We start from the raw sequence: 21933 nt of genomic DNA on the forward strand, positions 1-21933 counted from the left end.
GATATTGAGCTGCATGAGTTGGTTGTATTAGCCTCAGTTTTGCCATGTGGCTACAGGTCTGAAAGGCCTCGCCAGTGCGTGCTCAGTGCTGCCCCCTCCTGGCCCTCACTGGTTCTGCTTCTGACCCCACATCCTCCCCTTTGACTCCTCCTCCCCGGTCTCCCTATGCTGGCCTTGCTTCCCTGCTCTCCAGTCCTTTGCCACCTCGTCTGTCTCCCTTCAGGTGCTCCCCCCAGCTGAGGGTGGCCCCCGCAGCAGCCTGGCCTACAAGTACGTCATCCACGAGGACCTGCTGCCCCTTATCGGGAGCAACAACGTGCTCCTGGAGGAGACGGACACCTACGAGTGGGCACTCAAGAACTGGGCACCCTGCACCAAGGCCTGCGGAGGAGGTACTCGCTTGCCTGACCGCAGACGCCTTGTGGGAGGAGCGGGAGGGGTCGGGGGCCTGACATCGTCTCCACTTGGCATGTCCCCGGCTCGTGCCTCAGTTTCTCCTTGAAGGTCTCTGGGGTGTGGCAGGGTGCCTGGGCAGGGCCTTGGGGCTGGGCTGGGGGTGCTAGAGCAGTATCCGGGGCAGGACCTCTGCCCTGTAAGGGCTCACCAGCTGCGCGCAGAGACAGCAGCCCACGTCCCCACCTGTGCTATACCAGTGACACCTGAGATGGGCTGGTCAAGGAAGGCTTCCTCAGAAAGTGACTTGGGGATGGGAAGATGCAAAGGCACAGAGGGAGGGGGGATTGGCTGCAGTCTCTCCAGAGCTCACTGTCCCTGAGGCTCTGGGCAGGACAGTGGGGGCCTGGTGAGACTGACCCCCACGGCAGGCTGTCCTCCCTTCAGGGATCCAGTTCACCAAGTACGGCTGCCGGCGCCGACGAGACCACCACATGGTCCAGCGGCACCTGTGCGACCACAGGAAGAGGCCCAAGCCCATCCGCCGGCGCTGCAACCAGCACCCGTGTGCCCAGCCTGCGTGAGTGCTTTCTGGGGGAGGGACAGGAGGCTGACCGCAGACTCTCTCTCTGCCCTGACGTCAGGACGAGGGGCGGGTGAGCCTGCTTCCGCCAGCGCTGGAGGGTGGAGGCACGTAGCCCCCGCAGCCGGGACTTCTTGAGCAGAGAGCACCCACACGCCAGCCTCTGCCCATGGCCCGCGCGGGCTTCCTTGCCCGTCCATCCCCTCTGGGATTTCTGCATTAACTTTCACTCCCAGAAGGAGGAAGATGCTGCCTTTGTTCTGCTCCTCCCAGGATTATTTTACAGATGGGGAAGCTGAGGCCCGATCTGGGGACACAGCTTTCCCTCAGTGATCCAGGGGGTCCATGCAGGTGAAGAGGATTTCAGTGTTTCCAGAACCTAGGCCAGGACGCTGTCTACCAGTTCCTCCCTGCCCAGTCATCTGGGGCCCAGGGATGCGGTCTGGCCTTCCAGCCCCCAGCTGTGGTCTAGCCCCTGATTGGGATTCCCTGGCCTGAGGACACAGGCTCTTTTTGAGCCCAAGGTCATGTTCTTGGGGTTACTTGGAGGTGGCTTTGGGGAGAGGAGAGAGCTATAATCTGTGGAGGATCGATGTCTGGTCTCTGGGCCTGTTGCCCAGCTTGTCCTCAGCCCCAGCAGGCTTCTCTAGTGGCCCCCAGGTAGGGCCAAGGGTGGCTGGCCAGTAGGAAACCATGAAGAGCTGAGTCTATCCTCCTGCCTCCCAGGGTTGGGCGGTTCCAACTCGGCCTTGCTGATCCACAGCAGCTCTGCTCCCACAGGGTAGAGGGACCTCAGAGCCAGGGCGGGAGCTGCTGACCGGTGCTAGAGGCTGCCATGGCCTCCCTGTGCCCGGCCCGGGCCACGATCCCCAGCCCCCTGGCTCTCCATGGTTCTTTTTTATGTATTACTTTTTATTCAGGCCACTTTGCCCACAAACATCTGTGATCACAGAGCATGTGGGGCTAACTCTGCCATGACCCCTAGCAGGTCACCCCACCCCGGCTTGTCTCCTTATCTGTAAAATGTCAAATGAAGTTTCGGGGCTTTTTGTTTTGTTTGTTAAGGGAAGGGGTTGGCTAAAGCCGTCGTTTACTAAATGATGCCTCAGGGAACAGAGGGGAGTGGGAGTTGGGGGCTGCCCCTCCCTCCCCCCCACCAGAGCAGTTTTGCTTTTGTCTAACTCTTCCAGTGGGCGCCTGCTTAAGATGCTGCTGGAAGCTGCTCCGTGGCTAAAAGACGCTTGGAGACTAGCGGCTTAGCTGATCACCAAAGCTCTGCAGGCACTGCCGGTGATAATCATAGTACCTGCACTTATGACATGCCTACTGCATGCCGTGCACTCTGCCATGTGCTTTACATATACAGGTCCTTAAATTGTCCCAAGAGCCCCATGGTAGGGGCTTCTACTCTGCAAGCTGTGATTTTCATCTGTTTGTGCTTGGCTGAATGTCAGCACCTAGGACAGTGCCTGCACATGATAGACACGCAAATATTTATGAAGTGTTGAAAGAATCCTGATGTAAAGATGGGGTAACTGAGGCCTAGAGGGGTTAATAGCTTGTCCAAGGACCTGCAGGGTGTCAGGATTTAAATATGCATTATACCCATTTTTCAGATGAGGAAACAGAGGAGAGAATACGTGACCTCCCTAAGGCCACACGCCTGACAGCTGCAGAGCCACGTGGGTGGTTGGCTTGGCCCCCAAGCATTCTGAAGCCCAAACCATCTCTGTGGCTCCTGCCTTTGGTGGTTCAGGGAGTGGGAGTGGCCCTGGGAGGAAGTGTCCCATAGTCCCGCCTTTCCTCCACCTTTCTCCCTGTCTGTCTCCAGGTGGGTGACGGAGGAGTGGGGCACCTGCAGCCGGAGTTGTGGGAAGCTGGGGGTGCAGACTCGGGGAGTGCAGTGCCTGCTGCCCCTCTCCAACAGTACCCACAAGGCCATGCCGGCCAAGGCCTGCCCCGGGGACCGGCCCGAGGCCCGCCGGCCCTGCCACCGCGTGCCCTGTCCAGCCCAGTGGCGGACGGGAGCCTGGTCCCAGGTGAGCTGTCCTCAGGGCGTGGGAGGGGCTGGGCCGACAGGCACCTGCCTTGCAAAGTCAAGGAAGAGGAGGGTCTGGGTGGAGGAGCTGCAGAGAGATCTGGCGCTCCCTGCAGGCCGAGTGTTTCTGGCTGAATCCCTCTCCCCACATCTGATCTGATTTTTCTCAAAACTAAGTCCAACGGTATGCTGGGCCATGGTTTTGGGCTTGGCCTTTATATCCATTCACCATCAGCTTTGACCTTCACAGAATTAGGAGGCCTGGGCTAATATCCCTGTGTTACAGATGAGCAAACTGTAAGACACTCTTGTATTAAGAAATATTTACTGGGACTCCCCTGGATGTCCAGTGGTTAAGACTCGGCACTTCCACTGCAGGGCGCACGGGTTCAATCCCTGGTCGGGAAACTAAGGTGCCAAGTACGTTCCAGGCACACTGTACTAAGAATGCCTGGAACCCACTACCAACCAGGCAGACCTGATTCTTGTCCTCATGGTGCTTACTGTCTAGTGAGGGAGACATAAGAGACAAGTACCAATAACAAAAGCATTGACAGGTTGCAGCTGGAGCTGAGCAGAAGTAAACAGGGTAACATATCAGGGAGGGCCTCTCTGAGGAGGTGACATTCGAGCTGAGACCTGAGGTGTGAGCTATGTGAGATATGAAGACCCTGAGACAAGAACAACCTTGCCATGTTCCAGAAACCTAAAGGACATTGGGACTAGAGCTTAATGAGAGGGGCAGGGGTTACACGACATCTTTGGAGAGTGGGCAGGGGGTCAAATCCTGCAGGGCTTTATGAGGAGTTAGAGTTATTCTAAGAGCAGCGGGAAACTTGAAAGGTTTTAACGTGTATGTCACCAGCTCTGATTTCAGGTTTAAAGATCACTCTGGCAGCTCTGTAGCAAGTTCATTGCTGGGAGGCCAGGGAAGAAAAAGGCAAACAGTAAGAAGGTTGTGGAATAGTCCAGGGGCCACAGGGAAGTTTTTTCAAGTTTGGGGTTTTCTCTTAAAAATGAGTTTGACATGAACCTTGAAGACATTATGTAGAGTGAAATAAGCCAGACACAAAATGACAAATACAGTATGATTCCACTTAATGTGAGACACCTAGAGCAGTCAAATTCATAGAGAGAGAAAGTAGAAGTGTGGTTGCCAGGGACCAGGGGAGAGGGGAATGGGAAGTTAATGTTTAATGGGCACAGAATTTCAGTTTGGGAAGAAGAAACCGTTCTAGAGATGGATGGTGGCGATGGTTATGCAGTAATGTGAATGTACTTAGTGCCACTGAACTGTACACTTAAAAATGGTTACGATGTAAATTTTATGATCTGCATATTTGATTACAATTTTTAAAACCTCATTCGATCATGGAAATAAGCACAATGATGTTTATTGTAACAGCAGAATATCAGGAAATATTCTAAATATCTATCCATAGGAAATTGGACCCCCCCAAAAAAAACCCCATGCTCTATTCATGTAATAAAATACTATACAGCAAGAAAAATGAATAAGCTTGAACCGCACTCATCAATATAGATAACCCTCAGAAAAACAGGCGAGAAAAAGCACTGAAGTATGAAGGAAGTAGCACTACCAATGGGGATACGATTTACTTAAAGTTTAAAAAGGCACAACGCGGTATTTGAAAATGCGCCAGAATACTGATTTACTAAAGTTGCTAGTGGGGGTGTTTGAACAGGCGTTCATGACCAACTTCCTCATACCTTCCTGTAGGCTTGAAATATTGCGTAATACAGAGTATTTTAAAGAACTAAAAATCCCCACACAACCTGTGCAGATTTTATATTCTTCTCCATAATATATAGCTTTATTTGTTTGAATATAAACCAGAAAGACCGCTGATCCATAAAGGGCCCCTTACGTAAAACAGAGAGGTGACAGCTGGTGGAAGATAGTTGCCCCTGTAAGATGGGCAGAGCATTCCAGAGCTATTGCTGTTTGTAATTATTCCTCCTGGGAAGATGAGCCATCTTTGTCCCGCTGTTCTGTGTGGCATGTGACCCTTGTGTCTCCCTTGCTCATCACCTGCCCTGGTATGAGAAGTGGACCTTTGCAAGTCCTTCCCATCCCACTAGGAGAGGCTGTGCTCAGTGCCTACAAACCCGGTGACCTGGTCACGTAGGGCACCCTTGCTTTTCCTGAAGCCACCCCACCCCTTTATCAGAGTATGTGGGTTCCAGGGCATGATATGTGTGGCAGCCCTTTCAAATGGTCTTCTGTTCCTTGTGCCCACACCTTTCCCTCTTAGAGAAGAAGACACTTTTGAGCATGTCTCTACAAGCTGAGTGTTGGAAACAAAGTCATTGAATGTCAGAGCTAGAGGGGTCCATGGTGACCCCATCACCCAGTTCTCTCAGCTTAGCTGTTGTTACAGTCTGGGTTCCTACATCCCCTTAACAAGGTATCATCAAGTGCATGGACCTGCCTCAGGTCCCTTGGGCTAGTGGATGGCAGCAGGGTGATACACAAAATATTTAAGGACCCAGGCACAGGCCAGACAGAGTGAAAACAAGCAGTAGTGCCGGAATGGGGTCCCACAGGCCCCCTCCAGATGGTGGGAAGGTTCAGGGGCTTCCAAGATCGGGGCAGTGGCTCTTTCCCGCCTGGTACAGGAGTATTTGACAGTTGCTGTGCTGTCCTGAGAGCAGTCCTTGCATGTCCCTCTGGTCCAGCAGAGACTTGGCACCCTTCTCTGTCCCCTTTCTGTCCTGGGCACTGGCTGGACTGCAGAGCTCACCGCCTCCTTCCACTGTCTCTCCACACCCCCGCCCCCGTCTCCCCACGGCAGTGCTCCGTCACTTGCGGAGAGGGCGTCCAGCTGCGGCAGGTGGTGTGCAGGGCCAACGCCAGCAGTCTGGGGCAGTGTGAGGGGGACAAGCCGGACACGGTCCAGGTCTGCAGCCTGCCCGCCTGCGGAGGTGAGCCGGGTAGGATGGGGGTCAAGCCCAGCTCCTCTGGCCTAGACCTGAGGCTCAGCTTGGCTGGCTTCCCAGCCCAAATACTAGAGCTGCTTTTCCCCCTCACAGGAAATCTCCAGAATTCCACAGTGAGGGCTGACGTCCGGGAACTTGTGACCCCAGACGGGGAGTGGGTGCCACAATCTGGGCCCCTAGATCCCATAAACAAGATATCATCAAGTAAGTGTATCTCTGGACCCCACCCCCTCCCCATTCTTCCAGTGTTCACGGCATCGTGGGCATGGGCCGTGCAGTGGAGTGGACCCAGCTTCCAGTCTGTCCACGTGACCTTAGCCTCTTGGAGCCTTGGATTCCTCAGCTGTGAGGTGGGGATGATGCTTATATTGGTCCATGATTCCTTATCTGCTGTTCCAAAATATTGAAAGCTGCAAGTGTCCCCCTAAATTTGGTGCAGACTCACTGGGAAGCAAAATCTGAACTGAACTAACGAGAGATTAGTTATTCTTTTGCTACAGAAACATTGCCGTATTTGGTTGCAAGGTGACGTCCAGTCTCCACTGGGGACATTAATGTAAATACACTGAATATTACTCTTCTAACCTCAGAAGTTCTGAATTATGAACCATATCTGGTTCCAAGATTTTTGGATAAGCAATTGTAGTTCTGAGCTCTCTTTATAGGGCTGTTGAGAGAATTAAATGAGATAATGCGTGCATTCCTGCTTAGTAGTCAGCCAACAACAAATATAGTAGCAGTCATTTCTCTCTGCTTCATGATCAGGAGCCCAGCAGCTCACCCTCTCATCTTTCCATCCATCCACCCATCCATCTAGCCACCCATCCATCCATTAACAAATATTAACTAAGCACCTACTATATACCAGGCTCTATGTTCTGTGCTTCCTTCCTAGGTTCCTTCTCTGTTTCCCTTTCTTACCTTCCCAAGGACCAGGGTCTGACAAGATGAGTAGCAGAAAGATCCCAGACCCAAACTCCTAGTTAGAGGATCAGTTGGCTGTGTGACCTTGTACAAATTCGTGAAACTCTCTGAGCTCAGCGACCTCATCTGTAAAATAGAGGGGTCTGATTAAATGTCCTCAAAGGAACTTCTGGCTCCAGTCTTGCTGCTGCTCTGCTCCTGTGTTGAGGCTCAGGCTGTTCAAGTGCTTTGGTTTCCTTTCCTTTTCCTCTGGGAGCAAAGGGGAGCTCTGATTCTGACCCTAGAATTCTAGCGCCATCTAGGGGCCACTGGCTTTCCATTTTCTCTAGTCTCTCTCCTGTTCCCCTAAGCCAGCACCGTACCTTTTCTCTCTTCTCTTTCTCTTCCCCTCCTCTCCTCTTCCCTGTCCCCCTCCTTTTCTCTTTCCCTGGAAAAATTAATAGAAAGCACAGCTCCTGCCTTCACATCATCTGGAGAGACCTACCTGAAGTTATCACAGAAATGCAAAAACATTTTTAGATGACACTTGAACAAAAGCAAACAAAACTAATATAATGAGCACCCCTCTATGCCAGGAACTTTACAAATGCTACTTACAATAATAATATTATTATTCATTGGTAAATGTCAGCATTATCCCCATTTCACAGAAGAAACTGAGTGTTGGACAGTTTAAATGACTTGCCCGAAGCCTTGCAGCTTTTTAGTAATAGAGCCTTGATCGGAACCTAGATCTGCTTGATTCCAAATTTGTTGGTGGGGGGCTTACTGTTCCAAATGTGTGCTCACCAGGGGCAGGACGTTTAAGCTGCTCGTCACAGTGTGAGTAACCCGGGCATCTGCCTGGCCCTGGCCAGAGTGGATCGGATTCCTTTGGGTTGATTGGGAGGTGGTGAGGGCGGGAGGTGGAGGGCTGAGTGGGAGCTGTAACCTGGCTGATGGGCGTCCTCCAGCATCGGTCCTTGTGCTGTGTGTGCAGCGGAGCCCTGTGTGGAGGACAGGTCCATCTTCTGCCAGATGGAAGTGCTTGATCGCTACTGCTCCATCCCTGGCTACCACCGGCTGTGCTGTGAGTCCTGTACCACGAAGGCCTCGGGCCCTGATGCGAGCCCGGACCCCAGCCTGGCCTCACCACCACCCTTCTCCACTCCTGGGAGCCCCTTCCGAGGACCCAAGGCCCCTCCAGAGGCTGTGGAGCCCACTGTGGGACCAGCGGGATCAGACGGCTATCAGCATGGCCAAGCCACACAGCTCCCAGGACCTCTGGGCACAAGCTCCGCAGTGAGCCAGCGCCGCTTTGCTGCCCAGAAACGGAACCCTACAGTATTCTGGGACACTTCTCCTAGTGCCCCCCGGGGACTGCCCTGGGGCTGGGCTGGGGCCCCTACACCAGTCTCGGAAGATAAGGGGCAGCTCAGGGAAGACCCGAAGCATCCAGGCACCAGCCTTCCCACCACCTCCCCGGTGACATGAGCCTGGCCTTGCCCATCCCTCCGGTCAAGTTTACATGCTCTGTGCTGCCCCAGACATCCCAGCTCAGAGGACACACAGCGGGGCCGGGGCAAGCACGGACTGCCTTTTAAATTATTTGCCTTCTTATTGTTCTAGTTTGGGGCTGTGACACTTTTCACCCCATGAAGTGGGTCTATGAGGAAGAAACAGATCAGGGAAAGCCCTAACCGGAGATACCTCAGCAAGCAGCCCAGGTGACCGAATCAAACCTCTCAGGGGCTCCTGGCTGTCTCTCCTGCCAGGACTGAGGGCCAGCTAAGTCCCCCCAACACACACACACACACACACACACACACACACACACACAGCCACCAGGCCTCACACTGCCTCCCTTTGCCAGAAATTGTGGGGACCCCTGTGGAGACCCCGAGTACCAGGCTCCTCTGCCAAGAGGGGCAGAGCAGGGCCGGGGAAGGTCGGGGGAACCCTCACAGGGTGGTCCAAGAGGAAGTGGGCTGGGGCCGAATGTGGTCGTGAGGCTCCAGCTGCAGGGCTAGGGTGGGCGGGAGGCTGGTTCATCTCACACCCAGCTCTTCATAGCGAGAGCTCCAGACACCTCCTCTGGCCATGGCCAAAGGGCAGAGTCCACCTTGCACTTGCTGGCTGGAGGGCCATGTTGGTGGCCACCTCTGCCCCTGAAGGTGGCACTTCCTATTACTTCCGGTGCCTCCAGTTTACAGGTGGGCCTTTTAACCTCACCCCAGGCCCCCCTGAGAAGGGGGCTCTGGACACTCTGGAACATGTGTCCTCATCATCCAGGGGGTCCCCAGCTGGTGCTAGGCCCCCTGGCTGGACCAGGAACGGCAACTGTGGTCATCACTCCGGCGCGTGAAGAGAGCACGGGCTGGAAGGTGACTTTGTGGGGCACAGAGGAGACGTGAGTTCTCAGGCTGAGCCCTGCCAATCATTGCCCTCTACCAAAGACCACTCCTGCTGGAGTCAGGCGTCTTCTTCTCCCACCCGGCTTAAGCTGGACTGGAGGTCCATTTGTGGTACTGGGTGCGGGTGCGGGGGTGACCAGGCTCCAGGGCTGAGGACCGGAGTCCACTCATAGCCGGGTCCTGGGGATGACAAGGGCCAAGTGCCCCAGGGCAGGACGTGAGCATCTGCCCCTCGTGCAGGTGGGGAGGAGACAGCACTGTGGAGCCTCAGCTGCACCCATGTTACCTCCAAGGGCAGGTAACTTCCCTGGGCCCTCTGGCTCTCAGGAAGCCACCCGGTTCCCGGGACCTCTCCCAGGGATGCTCACTCAGTCATGCAGAGGGTCTCCCAGACTCCTCAGCAGGCCGTAGAGGTGCTGGCTAGTTCTCCTGTTCCAGGGCAAGGGGGCCACTCTGAGCCAGGCTAGAGGAATAGGAGCAGTGGGCCCCGGGCGGCAACCCCCGGAGAGAGGAGGCCCTAGAGGGGCTCCCCAGGTGCCCTCTCCGCCCGCTGCCTGCCCCCTCCCGGCAAGGCTGGGGCACACACTGAACCATTCCTGCGCGACCCAGCCTGCCTGTGTTAAGTGCCTTTGAGATCCAGATCCTTACAATTTTATGTATTTATTAACATTGTCCTTGGTGTTTGTTTTGGACCCCAGAACGTTGTGCTGTGTTTTTCTTTTTCTCTCTGTTTTAGTGGAAAGGGCCAGCAAAGCCAGAGCTCTAATGTGCTGGGCTGGTAAGATGATTGGGGTTGGGGGTGGAGAGGGAGGGAAGAGAGCCACGAGAAGACTCGGCCCCCAGCCTCCCCGCCATGGCCCTGCTTGCTCTGGGGCTCCTCTAAACACCACCTTAGGGTGGAGAGGCAAGAACGGGCCTGGGGGTCCTACTTAGGCTCCTCCACCAAGTAGCTGTGTGACCTTGGGCAAGTCACCGTCCAGAGCTTGGTCCAAAGGGTGGAAGCACCTGGGAGGTAATTTGGGGGTCGGCATAGGGAAGGACGTTCTAATGAACTTTCAAACACACAGGGGGTGTCTCCCTTGGAAGGTGGTGAGCGCTCTTTCCCTGGAAAAGTCCGTGCAGGAGGAGGATGCCAGACAGGAGGTGGAAGGAACGTGATGCATCTTACTGGGTAGGGAGGGCCAACATGCAAGGTGCTGTATAATTTCATACTACCCCTTGCCCATGACAGACATCATTAATCCTTACCACACCCTTTCAACGAGTGTATCACAGGCCCCTCCCTGACATTTGTGGGGCCCAGGGCAAGAGGAGACCCCTGTCCAGGGACCTCACACACCTGTGTGTGTCTAGGCCTCAAGTCCAAGCTCCATTTACATCCCTGTGCAAACAGCTTCCCCTTGGAAACTGCCCCTTCTAAACAGCTACCACTTGGGCCTAGAGGTGCCTACATGGTGAGCCAGTCACACCTTAGGGGAACTGACCTAGGGAGATGCTACCACAGGCCCTAGATTTGGGACCATTCGGGCGGGGCATTCTGTGGGCCATTGTACTCAGAGTGTAGCCTGCAAGGAGGGAGATCATGGACCCTGGGTGGGCACATGCCCTTGGTGCAGTGCAGTCCTTGCCATGGTGGGTAGTATGGGTGGAGTGGGGCCCTCTAAGAGCCCCAGCACCCCAGCTCTGACAGCAGTCCTGGCACATTTCATGGGGCAGGGATAACACATGGAAACACATGCCGATGCTTCCCCATCTCTTGCCCATGGCAGACATTGCCAATCCATCAGTGCCTTCTGCCCCTAAGAGTCCTTCCCAGAGTGTTCCAGGTACTGACCTCTGATCAGCTGCCATCAGCAGGACAAGGAGTCCTAATAAAGAGGATAATACTCGGCTGCCTGTACCACTCATGCCGGTGGCAGGGCGATCATAAATGGAAACATCTTTGGCTTTGACGAGGCGCCCAGCAACAGGGAAGTAACGTTCTTGGGGGCACAAAACCAGACGCACAAACAGCAACCGCCACCACAGACACTTACAGCATTTCTTCTGGTAGTTCTGCGATTTGCTGCCTGAATTGTCATAGTTAGTAATGAGCTGTGACTCAGGGAAACCTCAGCTGCGGGGTGGCCCTGGTGAAGTGTAGAGGATTGGGAAGCAGCTAAGGAAGAGGGTTTTTATCTTCTTTCCCACAATTTAAAGTATTATAACTAACAAGGCTACACAATTTTTTTTGGTATGAGAAAACCAGGTTTATCTGCTGTTGTCAGTTCTAGAGTATTGCAAACAACAAGATCATAGATTTAAAAAAAAAAAAAAAAAGGACAGCTCATCCGGCCGTGCCACAGGAGTGGGCCAGAGTCAGGGGTTTAGGCTCCTCTAAGCCCCCAGGCCTCCACCTGTGGAATCCTTCCCCTTTTCCAGTCTCCCGGTGGCCCTCCCATCCCTGAGGGGACTGTGGTCTTGGAAGCCCAGGCCACGGCCCTGACCAAAAGTTACCTACACCCTGTTTAGGATGCAGAACGCTACAAGATATCAGTCCTACCCTAACGATGAGAAGAAGCTAATAATCTACAAAGTCATACCTCTTAGCCCCAGGTGGATTAAATTTCAGAGGGTGACAAGTCCCTAGAAGAGAGAGGGCCCATGCACTCTTCCACCTCTGGCAGAACATGGAAGAGCATGGAAGAAAGTGGTCAACAGAGAAGCAGAAAATGCAACTGAAATTTTAACAGATTTTTAAAGGTTAGGGTGACAATTTGGAATCATAGGGAGCCCCGTGCGCAGGGCAGTCTACACCTACTCATCCCCTCTTCTCCGCAGGCCTCCTCTGGATGCACACGAGGAGTATCTGGGGCAGGACAGGAGAGCCTCGACAGCATCCCCGGGGGCTCCAACCAAGTTTGAGAGTGCAAATTAAGAAAGCAATACCTGTTCACAGTGCATCAGGACATAAAATACCTGTACATGAAAAACTATAATGCCTTGCTGAGAGAAACATGAGAATATCTAAAAGAAGCCTCAATATTGTTAAGATATCAAATTCTCCCCAAAATGATCTATAAATTTAATGTTATTCCACTCAAAATTCCAGCAGACTGCGTGTTTTTTAGAAATTGGCAAACTGATGATAAAATTTTTATGGCAGATCTAGAATATCCAAAACAATTCTGAAGAAGAACGAAGTGGGAGGATTTACGCTACCTGATTTCTAGGCTTACTGTGAAGCTATAGTAACCAAGACAGTAAGGCTTTGGTGTAAGAACAGACTCACAGAACAATGGAACAGAATAGAAAGTCCAGAAATAGACTCACACAATCGTGGTTAGTTCTCAACAAAGTGCCAAGGTAGGTCAATCAGGACAGGGTAGTCTTCCAATAAATGATGCTGGAAAAATGGAAGATCCGCGTGGAAAAAAATAAATCTGAACCTTCACCTCATATCATGTGCGAAAATTGACTCAGTCAAAATGGATAATCGACTTAAAGGTAAGAACTAAAACCATAACACTTGCCGAGGAAAAACATTTTTAAAAATCTTTGTGACCTTGGGTTAGACAAAGATGACAATAAAAGTATAAACCATAAAAGAAGAGCTTGACAAATTGGACTTGGTCAAGACTAAAAACTCCTACTCTTCAAAAGACAGTGGTGAAAAAATGAGAAGGCAAAAAACAGAAAAAAACGAAACCCCACAAGCTGGGAGAAGATATTTTCACATCATATATCTGATATTGGACTTGTATCCAGAATATATAAAGAGTTCTTAACCCCCCCAAAGAATGGACAAAAGATTTGGACACTTTACTAAAGATATACAGTGACAAATAGATACAGGAAAAGATGCTCAACGTCATTGGTTATTAGGGAAAGGCCCATTAAAACCACGAAGAGATCCTACTTCCTACCCATTAGAACAGCTAAAAGTAACAAGATTGACCACATCAAGTATTGGGAGGATGCTGGGCAACTGGAACTCTCATGCATTTGGGTGGGAATGCAAAGTGGTAGAGCCGCTTAGGAAAACATTTGGACTGCTCCTTATAAAGTTGAACAATACACTTACCTACAACCCAGCAACGACTGCCCTATGTACTCACACAAGGGCAATGAAAACTTTTGTCCACAAAGCAACCTGTATGCAAATGTCCATTAACAACTTTATTCAAAATAGCCTTCAGCTGGAAACAACCCAAACGTATAGCAAATAGTGAATGGATAAATAAACTGGCGTATCCATACAACGGACGGAATACTACTCAACAATAAAAAGGCGTGAGCCACTCACACGTACATGCATGCATCAACACGCACAGATATTCACAGCGTTCTGCGAAGTGAAAGAGCCAGGCCCCAAGAGACTACACACCAGGTGAGTCCCTCCACAGGAGATTTTGGAAAAGATAAAACCCTGAGGACAGAAAACAGGTGACTAGTTGCCAGGGCTGGGGGTAGGAAGGAGACTGGGAGTGGGCATGAGGGAACTTTGTGGAGAGCTGGAGATGCTCTGTACCTTGATTCTGGTGGTGGTTACACACATTTGTCACACACATTTTCCTGTGTGAAAATTATATCTCAGTTAAAAAAAAATTTTTTTTAATCACATAACCAGGGTAATGGGAGATCTCTGTCACCCAAGATCTCTGCGAAAACGCTGCACTGTTTTCCTGGGGAAAACTGCTCCCCTCCCCCAATTGGACAGCGATTCTTTTGACTCCCAGCATCACCATTTACCAGCTGGGTGGAATTGGAAGTTATTTTACCTCTCTGATCCTTAGACTCTCATCTGTAAAATGGGCATACTTTTTCCCTGTCGGAATTGCTGATCACTCCTTGAGCTGCTAAGCGCAGTGTCTCTGCCTCCCTAGGCTGTAGGATGCTGGAGGAGAGGCATGATTCTTTTCTTATTTGTATCTTTCTCTCTCCACCCCCTGCCTCCCAAAAGGCCTCAGCAGCGGCCTCCGGGACTCCTGGCTGCGTGCTGCTGGAAGAAACGTGCACGGACAGCCAGAGGCGCCTCGGCAGACCCTCCGCTGCTGGGCGAAGGTCCTGTTCCTGCTGCCAGGACTCCCTGGGAGGGGGTGGCCACCAGGGCTGGCGGCGCCTCATCGCTCCCAGAGAGGTGGAGGCAGCAGGGCGCCCGCCAAGCTCAGAGTCCCCCTGGGACAAGCTCAGGGAGGCAGGGGGCCTGGCTCCACACCAGCTCTTGGACCCACATGCAGCCTGCCAGGCCACCGCCTCCCTTCCGGCCTCAGCTCCCTCATTTGCAAAATGGGGATATGGAACGACTCACAAGGTTGGTTTAGAGCAAAGGAGAAAGTGTCTATGAAAGTGCTTAGCAAGTGAGGAATTACTATTGTTCCTAAAACTCTGATGATGGATAATAACATTAAAGAGAGCTGGGGGTGGGGCCGTTCAGTTCTGCCTCACAGGGGTCCTGCCAAAAGCCATCCAGTGGCTTCCATTGCCCTTAGGGAGAAGGCCGAAATCCTTCCCGCAGCTGCCAAGGCCCTGCCGGTCTTCCTCAGAGGTTGTTTCTCCAACCTCTGCTTCAGAGAATTTGGTGCACTTGTGAGTTGATCTCCGTGGTGACTGAATAAGGCCTGTCTGCCCCCTAGACCGTGAGCCCATGACGGCGGGACTTGCCCTTAATAAATGCAGCATTTGCAGGATAAACAGGGATGCACAGAGGTGGTGGGTTCCCTGCCTCCCTTCAAATTCCCACAGGGCTCCCTAGATTCTTCCTGGGGACCGGGCCCTGGAAACCAAGAGGCAGCTGGAAGCCAGGAGAGGGGGTGAGCAGCCCGCCGGGCCTTGCAGCTGGAGGTCGTGTCTCCTAGGAGGAGCCTGTCACTGGCTGGTCGGTAAGAGGACACTTAGGCCTTCAGTTCATACAAGATTAGCAGCAGGAGAATGTGTAGAAAGGTCTGACCCCCTTGTGCAAATGGGGAAACTGAGGCCCAGAGAGACCAAATGACTATGCCCAAACCAAACCAGTGGTAGCAGCGTCCAGGCCAGGAGTTAAGATTTGCCTGTGCTCATGCAATATGTTCCTGACAGATCTCACATCTCCTCTTAGGCCAGTGGTTTCCCACCTTCTGTTCCATCTAAGCTCCAGGTGTTACCATGTGGGTTGGGGGGAGCATAGGCCCTGGTGAGGGAGACGATGGGGGCTCAGAAGCCTCCTGTGGAAAAGAGCAGAGACCAGATTGCCTGGCTTCCAGTTCTGACTCCATCACTCACTGTGTGATCTTTGGCGAGTTACTTAACCTCTCTGAGCCTCAGTTTCTTCATCTATAAAATGGAAATAATACATATTTCACAGGATTAGTGTGAGGATTAAGTGGTTTATTTTTGCATGCGTTGCATACGTGTTTGTGGTACGTGTAAAGCCCTTAGGAGAGTGCGTGCACATGCCAAGTGCTACGTACGTGTTAGCTGCCATTTCCATCCTATTCCTCCCTCCCCCAGCTATTCCTACAGCCTATCGAGGGGAGAGTGGTGGTGAGGGTCCCATACAGCGGATGCAGGGGGTCTGGGGATGGCTGAGGGGACAGGAACATCTCCAGCATTCTGTCCTGCTCCGGGCTACTGAAGTTCAGGAAGTCCGTGTGCGGCCAGGGAGACTCTGAGTGGAGGTGGCCACGTCCCCCAGGGAGGGTTGGGGGTGGACGCAGGCCAGGTCACACTGTGGAGGCTGAGAGGATAGGAGGAGGGCGCAGCTGAGAGAGGCTTTCAGCCACGCAGGGATGCTGGGTAGGCACCCATCCCAGGCAAAGGGAGCTGGAGGTGTTCATCCATCTCTGGGCAGTTGGGTGAGCCTTTGGTAACGTCCCTTGGGGGGATGCTGATTCAAGGCAAGGGTCCCCTAGTACAAAGACTGCCGAAGGCTGGGGGCGACAGTTTGTGAGCAAGGGGGCTCCGTGAGAGCTGAGTGGGAGGTGGCAGTGGGCGGAGAGAGATGGGGGAAGGGGGGAGTGGTGGTTGAATGCCAGGGGCTAACAGCGGAGCTCTTCCCTGGGACGCACACAACTCCTGCAAAATCTCCAGAAATCCCAGATGCTCACGATGACTGGATTCCTCCTGACGGTTTGTGCAGGAACCAAATTCTGCATCTGGGTTGGTATGAGGGGCAGAGCTGGGGCCACAGGCAGTGGTCCCCCAAGTCCCTATGTTTGCAGGAGCCCCAGAAATCTTCAAACTATGGGAACCTGGAGGGTTCAAGGATTTCTCACCTGGAATGCCATGGGCAGGGGGATGGAGGGTCACAGAGCCACAGGGGACTAAATACTGGGCAGGAGCCCTGAACCAGCAGCCTGGGATGATATTTTTTGCTAATATATACTGTACTTGGGTCTGACACTGGCATTGGGCCAGTTTGCAAGGTGCTTCCACTAAATAATCTCATTCTGTGTTTCATTATTCCACCTTACAGATATGGCCACTGATGCACTGAGAATAAAGGGACCTGTCCAAGGGAGGCATCCAGAGCTAGAAGGTGAGCCCCAATGGGGGCTCAGCCCCAGAGCGTCTGGGCCCTGCACCTAGGAGGCCGGTGAGTGAAGGGACTTAGCCCTAAGTCTCCGGGCCAGGCCGAGACAGGCGAGGGGCATTTGCTGGGTAAGCGGTGAGGAGAGGGGGTGCTTCCCACCTGCAGCCCCTCCAGCTAGCTCCCCAGGTTCCCGGGGCACCCTCTGCTGGGGGGGGTGGAGCTGGGTGGGGTGGAAGAGGGATGTTGGGGGGCAGCCTTGCACCCCAGCTCGGGAGGGCTGGGGCTCCAGGGTGCGCGGGTCCCACCTCGCTGTCCTAGGGAAGGGTGTTCCTTCTGTGGCCCCTTGACCTTCCCACCCACACCGGGCACTGCCAGGCTGGCACGAGGCTTCCACCATGTTGCAGGGTAATAAATCTCACGCTTCACTGAGGCCCGAATTGCAGGACTGCACTTTATCTCAGCGTTGTGCTGTAGGAAAGAAAAAAAATCTTTGGGATTCAAATGTATGAAAGTCTCATCCTGTTCTAAACGTAACTAGGGGAGCTCACTAAAGAAACCTCAGGAGGCTTTGATAGAGCAATCACCACTGACAAAAGAAATGTCACTGAAAGCAAATGACTGGAGCCACTCTTGCCTTCTAATTGAGCAGCAGAATTTGTATCACCGAGTAAGTGGGTCTGCGCTGCTGGGGGCGCTGAGAAAAGTGAGGCTGCATAAGGGGCCCCTTGTAACCACGGAGAGCACCCTTAATGCGGAGAGAAAATGGTTGTGGAGACGGGTTGGGGGGAGCCACAAAGACAGAGATGGCAGCGGGGGCAGGTGGGAGCGGCTGGGGGCTTTTTAGGATGCAATTTGCATAATACGTGTAATATTTAATTGTTCTGGCGTGGCTGTCCCCTCAGTCCTTTGGGAATGTCCAAATTAAGGGCTTTGCATGAGTCAGGATTTTTGTTTATTTCGGTGGAAATTGAGAGAAATGAACTGATGCATGGGTGAAGGTAAAGGGGTGAGCACAGCCCTGGAAATCGGAGCTCAGCAGGCAGTCCCTCCCACGCACACGCTCACTCCGGGAAGTCACAGAAATACTGAGGAGGGCCCCAAACTCTGCGCAGAGATTCTAGCCGCTTGAGGACCTCAGGGGGCAGGAACCCCACGCCGACGTGTGGGTTTCAGTAGAGAAATCGCCTCTGCTTTAGCGACTTTGTTGACATGGCATGTATTTGTGTTGGGGTAGTTGGGGTAGTGCCCATCTGCAGGCGTACCCCACTTCTCTCCCACGGAGTCAGAGCCTGTCTGGACTTGGAAGGAGCCTGAAAATTTTCTGGACCCTCAACTTTACAGAATGGGGAGATGGGCCCAGGGAGGAAGTACGTACATTCTCAGGGTCACACAGTGGGCTATGGCAGCGCTAGGTGGCTCCTTTTGTCAAGTGGGTCTCAAACCCAGAGTGAGGAAGAGGCTGGAGTGGCAGGGGCAGGAGAGACACACTGGGGGCAGGGAGGCGACAGGGCCTGGCTGGTGATGGGAGTGGGGGAGCTGGCCAGCTACTGCCCGGGTTCCCCGCAGGCTCTGCCCGGAGGTGCCTGGGGGAGCTGGGCAGGAATGAAGAGACCAGCACTGGCTGTTGCTTGTAGGGAGAAGGGCAGAGAGAAGGCACCCATCGCACACCCACAGTCCCTAGCCCCGGCTCTACCACCCCACCCGTCCACAGAGGATGTTGTTATTCCGTGGGGAGGTGGGTCGCAGCCGGCAGAGTCCCCTGCACCACCACCACTCGGACCCCATGTCGGGGAAGCCCAAATGCCGAGCTCCTGGGTGAGTCCTTACCGTGTGCTGGGAGGCCCTGCCCCACCAGCCTATTCTAGGCCTGGAACCTTTGGTTCTGGTGGGGCAGCACCCACCTGGAGGTGTCTCTGGCCCCCACCGTAAAGGGAGAGGGAAAGAGTGTGTTCTTCCTGGGCCCGCACCTCATGGGTCAGGCCCCACCAAGGCCATGGCGGCTGAGGCTCCAGGGCTGCCAGCACCCACCAAACACCTTCTGAGAGGCAAACACCAGAACCCAGCCTCAGTGAGTCGCGGGGAAGGGTGCAGAGGATGGGCCGGGGCGTCCTTGGAGGGCTGGCATGGGCGTGGATGAGACGCTTACACAGCCTGTCCAAGTCCTAGGGAGCTGTGAGGATGGAATAACCCATTCTCTCTCCCTTCTACCCAAATGGTAGCTCACAAGGGCATGAAAAGAGGACTTTGGTCTCCCTTCCTGCAGCCAGAGAGTCTTAGAATAAGGAAATCTTAGAATTTTTGAATCATAGAATCCTAGAAATACTTGATATTGGGATTCTAGGAATAACTGAAGCATAAGATTTTAAAACACATTTTAATGCACCTTGCTCTTTTATTTACCGTCGTATCTTGGAGAATGAGAAAATATGTTAAAAAAGATACTAGTAGTTTTCTTTGGGGTCTTGACTCTATTTTTTACTTTTCCCAATTTTCTCTATTTTCCAAACATTTGCAATGAGCATGGATTTTTTTTTATATATAATGAAAAACAATAACATTTAAAGATAGCACGGTGCCTCTCATTACCAGAGGTGGTAGGCTCTTATAACTGAGTGGAGGCTAATAATGTCCTGTTGGCTGGGTCAGTCCTTTTTTTTTCCTCACATGCAAAAACATTGGAAAATAAGATTTGTGTGTGTGTCTTTTTTTTTTAATTGGAGTATAGTTGTTTTACAATGTTGTGTTAAAACATAAGATTTTAAAATCAGTTGCTAAAATATAAAAACCTCACACTTGCAGAATCTTAGGAAAAAAGACACCAACCTGCCCAGAGAGGTGCAGCAGCTTAGAACTTTTGGCCAGGGGCTCTCGGAGGACTTCAGAATCACCTGGTCCAGCCACTCCATTTATATCTGAGGACTCTAGCGAGAGGGCAGGGACTTGTGCGAGGTCACCTTCTTCTGTGGCTCCCATCTCTTCCAAGGGTGGCAGTGCATCTCCCGGCTAGCAGGCAGGCAGGGGGCCGTGTGATGTTGCTGGCCACTCCTGACCCTGGCCCCAGTGCTGTCTCAGACTGGGGCTGCGCCTGAGGGAGACGGACCAGATCCAAGGTCTGGGGGCCTCCAGCCTTGTCCCCATACAGTGTGTCCACCTGGCCAGGGGGAGGGGGCAGAGAAGCCCTTGAGAACAGGAGGTCATAGGAAGTGCCTGGTATAGGGGAGAAACTAAAACAGTGTGTTTTGAGTGAGTGAATGAATGAGTGTTTGTGACGGTCTTAGTGATTAAGAACCTGGAGTAGGACAGACCTGGGACCTGAGTCTTGGCTGTGCCAGTTAAGCACCATGTGGCTAGGTGACGAACCTCCCAGTGACGATACCCGTACCCGTATCACAGGTCGGTGAGGACTAAGTGAGATCCTGCCCGATGCCTGATACACAGCAAGCGCTTGCCGAGTGCTAGCTTCATCGTCATTATCGTGAATATTAGTAACAACAGCAAGCGGCCTTAGGACTAGCACCGAGGGCCAGGCCTCTTTCCATTGCAATGTTGGAAACATCCCTCACTTCTTTTAGCTTGGAAAGGTTGCACAGGAATGATGGAGAGCAGGGTCCAGGTGTCAGGCTGCCTGTCTTTATCCTGGAGGCGGTTCTCAGGGCCCGTGCAACTGCACGGCTGTGTCCACGCCTGCCCCACGCTTGGCAGAGCCCTGATGGGGTGACCAGATGCTCAGGGTCTGTCAGCCCTCACTCGCTCTCAGAGCCCTGTCGTGGTCTGCCAAGCTTTCTCTGGCCATGGCCACCTTCCTGCAAGGGGCCACCACAGCTGTCACCTTAGGAAGCCTCCTGGAGCTCTGAGTCTCCTTGCCCTTGGAGCAGTAGGGACAGGTCTGTGTTGGGGTAGGAAACGTTTTCCTCAACACTCTTGGGGTCCCTGTCTGGGTCTGAAAATTAAACCGGTAAAGACAGATTTATAGGAGAAAAGCACGCAGATTTGTTTGATAGAAGTTTTATGTGTCATGGGAGCCTTCATAAGAATATGAAGACCTGAAGAAACAGGCCTTAGTGTTTCTGTGCCGGGGGTGATGATGGGTGGGTAGTCGTGCGAGGGTGACGGGTTCAGGACTGTGAGGTGAGTGTAGGAAACTGGGGACACGTAGTAAGTCCTGTGTGTTAGGATTCTTCTCGCTGACCCTTTGTCTTCAGAGCTGGAGGCTACTTTCCTCTGCGTATAAGGGCACCTCTCCCTTGAGGGATTATGACCTGCTTCAGAGGAGAAGGACGGGGGAAGGGCAGAGTGACCTTCCTGCTTCTGTTGTTTCCGCAGACTCCTTCAGATTAAACTATTCAGTATGCCAAGGTGCCATATGTGGGGGCAGCGTTTCTTAAACTCCATCACCTGCGTAGATTACCCTCACTGTCTTGCCCACGTGGCCTGGGAGGTCCTCACTATGACTGTCCTCTGTGCCCAGATGGCCTCCCTGGGGCTCCAGCCTGTGACTTCTGTTGGGACTCAGCTGTTGGCCCTGGGGCTCTTGTGGAGAGGGGGAGGGAGATGGGAGGGAGAGGGGGAGGGAGAAGGCTATATCTCAAGGAGGGCAAGAAACTCAGCTTCCCAATCTTCTAGGGGAGCAGCCAGAGCCTTGTCACGTTCCCGGAAACAGCCAGCCTCCGTGGGGCAGCCTGGCCTCTGGTCCCTTTCTTGCTGGAAACCACCTCCTGGTGGACCTCCAGGCTGTCCACCTGAGACGACCAAGCAGGCAGAGGAAGAGGGGAAGACACAGAGCCTCTTGACCTGGAACTCCGAGGAACACCTGTTCCCTGCATCACTTCAGGTGCCTGAGGGCTTGGGGGAAGGGGGAGGTGTGGGTGGAGGTGGAGGTTTAGGGGGTGGGATCACAGCTGGGGAGGAACCCAGCTTCCACTGAGGAGAAATCCCCAAGGCCTGCACCCCAGATCTTTTTCTCCTTGAAAAAATTGCACAAGGCATATAGGCTCATTATTGAAAAAAATCTATAAAACTGATGAGAGAAAAAAAAGTTCGTGTTTCTACTTAGCAGACATATTCAGATATGTGCATTTATGAAGTGCATGTGTAAGGGAGTATGTTTGTACACACACACACATACACATACACAGGATGTTACTTTGTGTGC

General features: G+C 52.9%; 1 protein-coding gene across 2 annotated transcripts in view; it reads left to right on the top strand.

Moving 5' to 3' along the window:
* The window catches only part of ADAMTS14 (ADAM metallopeptidase with thrombospondin type 1 motif 14), a 116945-nt gene that overhangs the window by 81791 nt on the left and 13221 nt on the right, over positions 1–21933 (top strand). Inside the window, exons 17-23 of one of the 2 annotated variants that reach the window (XM_089897619.1) lie at positions 224–392; positions 841–973; positions 2808–3015; positions 5831–5960; positions 6069–6179; positions 7879–13661; positions 14235–21612. In XM_089897619.1, coding sequence (XP_089753745.1) covers positions 224–392; positions 841–973; positions 2808–3015; positions 5831–5960; positions 6069–6179; positions 7879–8372 — 1245 coding nt within the window. In that variant the 3' untranslated portion in view covers positions 8373–13661; positions 14235–21612. Of the gene's footprint in view, positions 1–223; positions 393–840; positions 974–2807; positions 3016–5830; positions 6180–7878; positions 21613–21933 lie in introns of both variants that reach the window. The other variant, XM_089897618.1, reaches the window with a different exon arrangement.

The sequence above is a fragment of the Delphinapterus leucas genome, chromosome 16 (assembly GCF_059928025.1).
Source record: "Delphinapterus leucas isolate spDelLeu-1000000601 "Yukka" chromosome 16, BTC_Dleu_Yukka2, whole genome shotgun sequence".
Classification (NCBI taxonomy): Eukaryota; Metazoa; Chordata; class Mammalia; order Artiodactyla; family Monodontidae; genus Delphinapterus; species Delphinapterus leucas.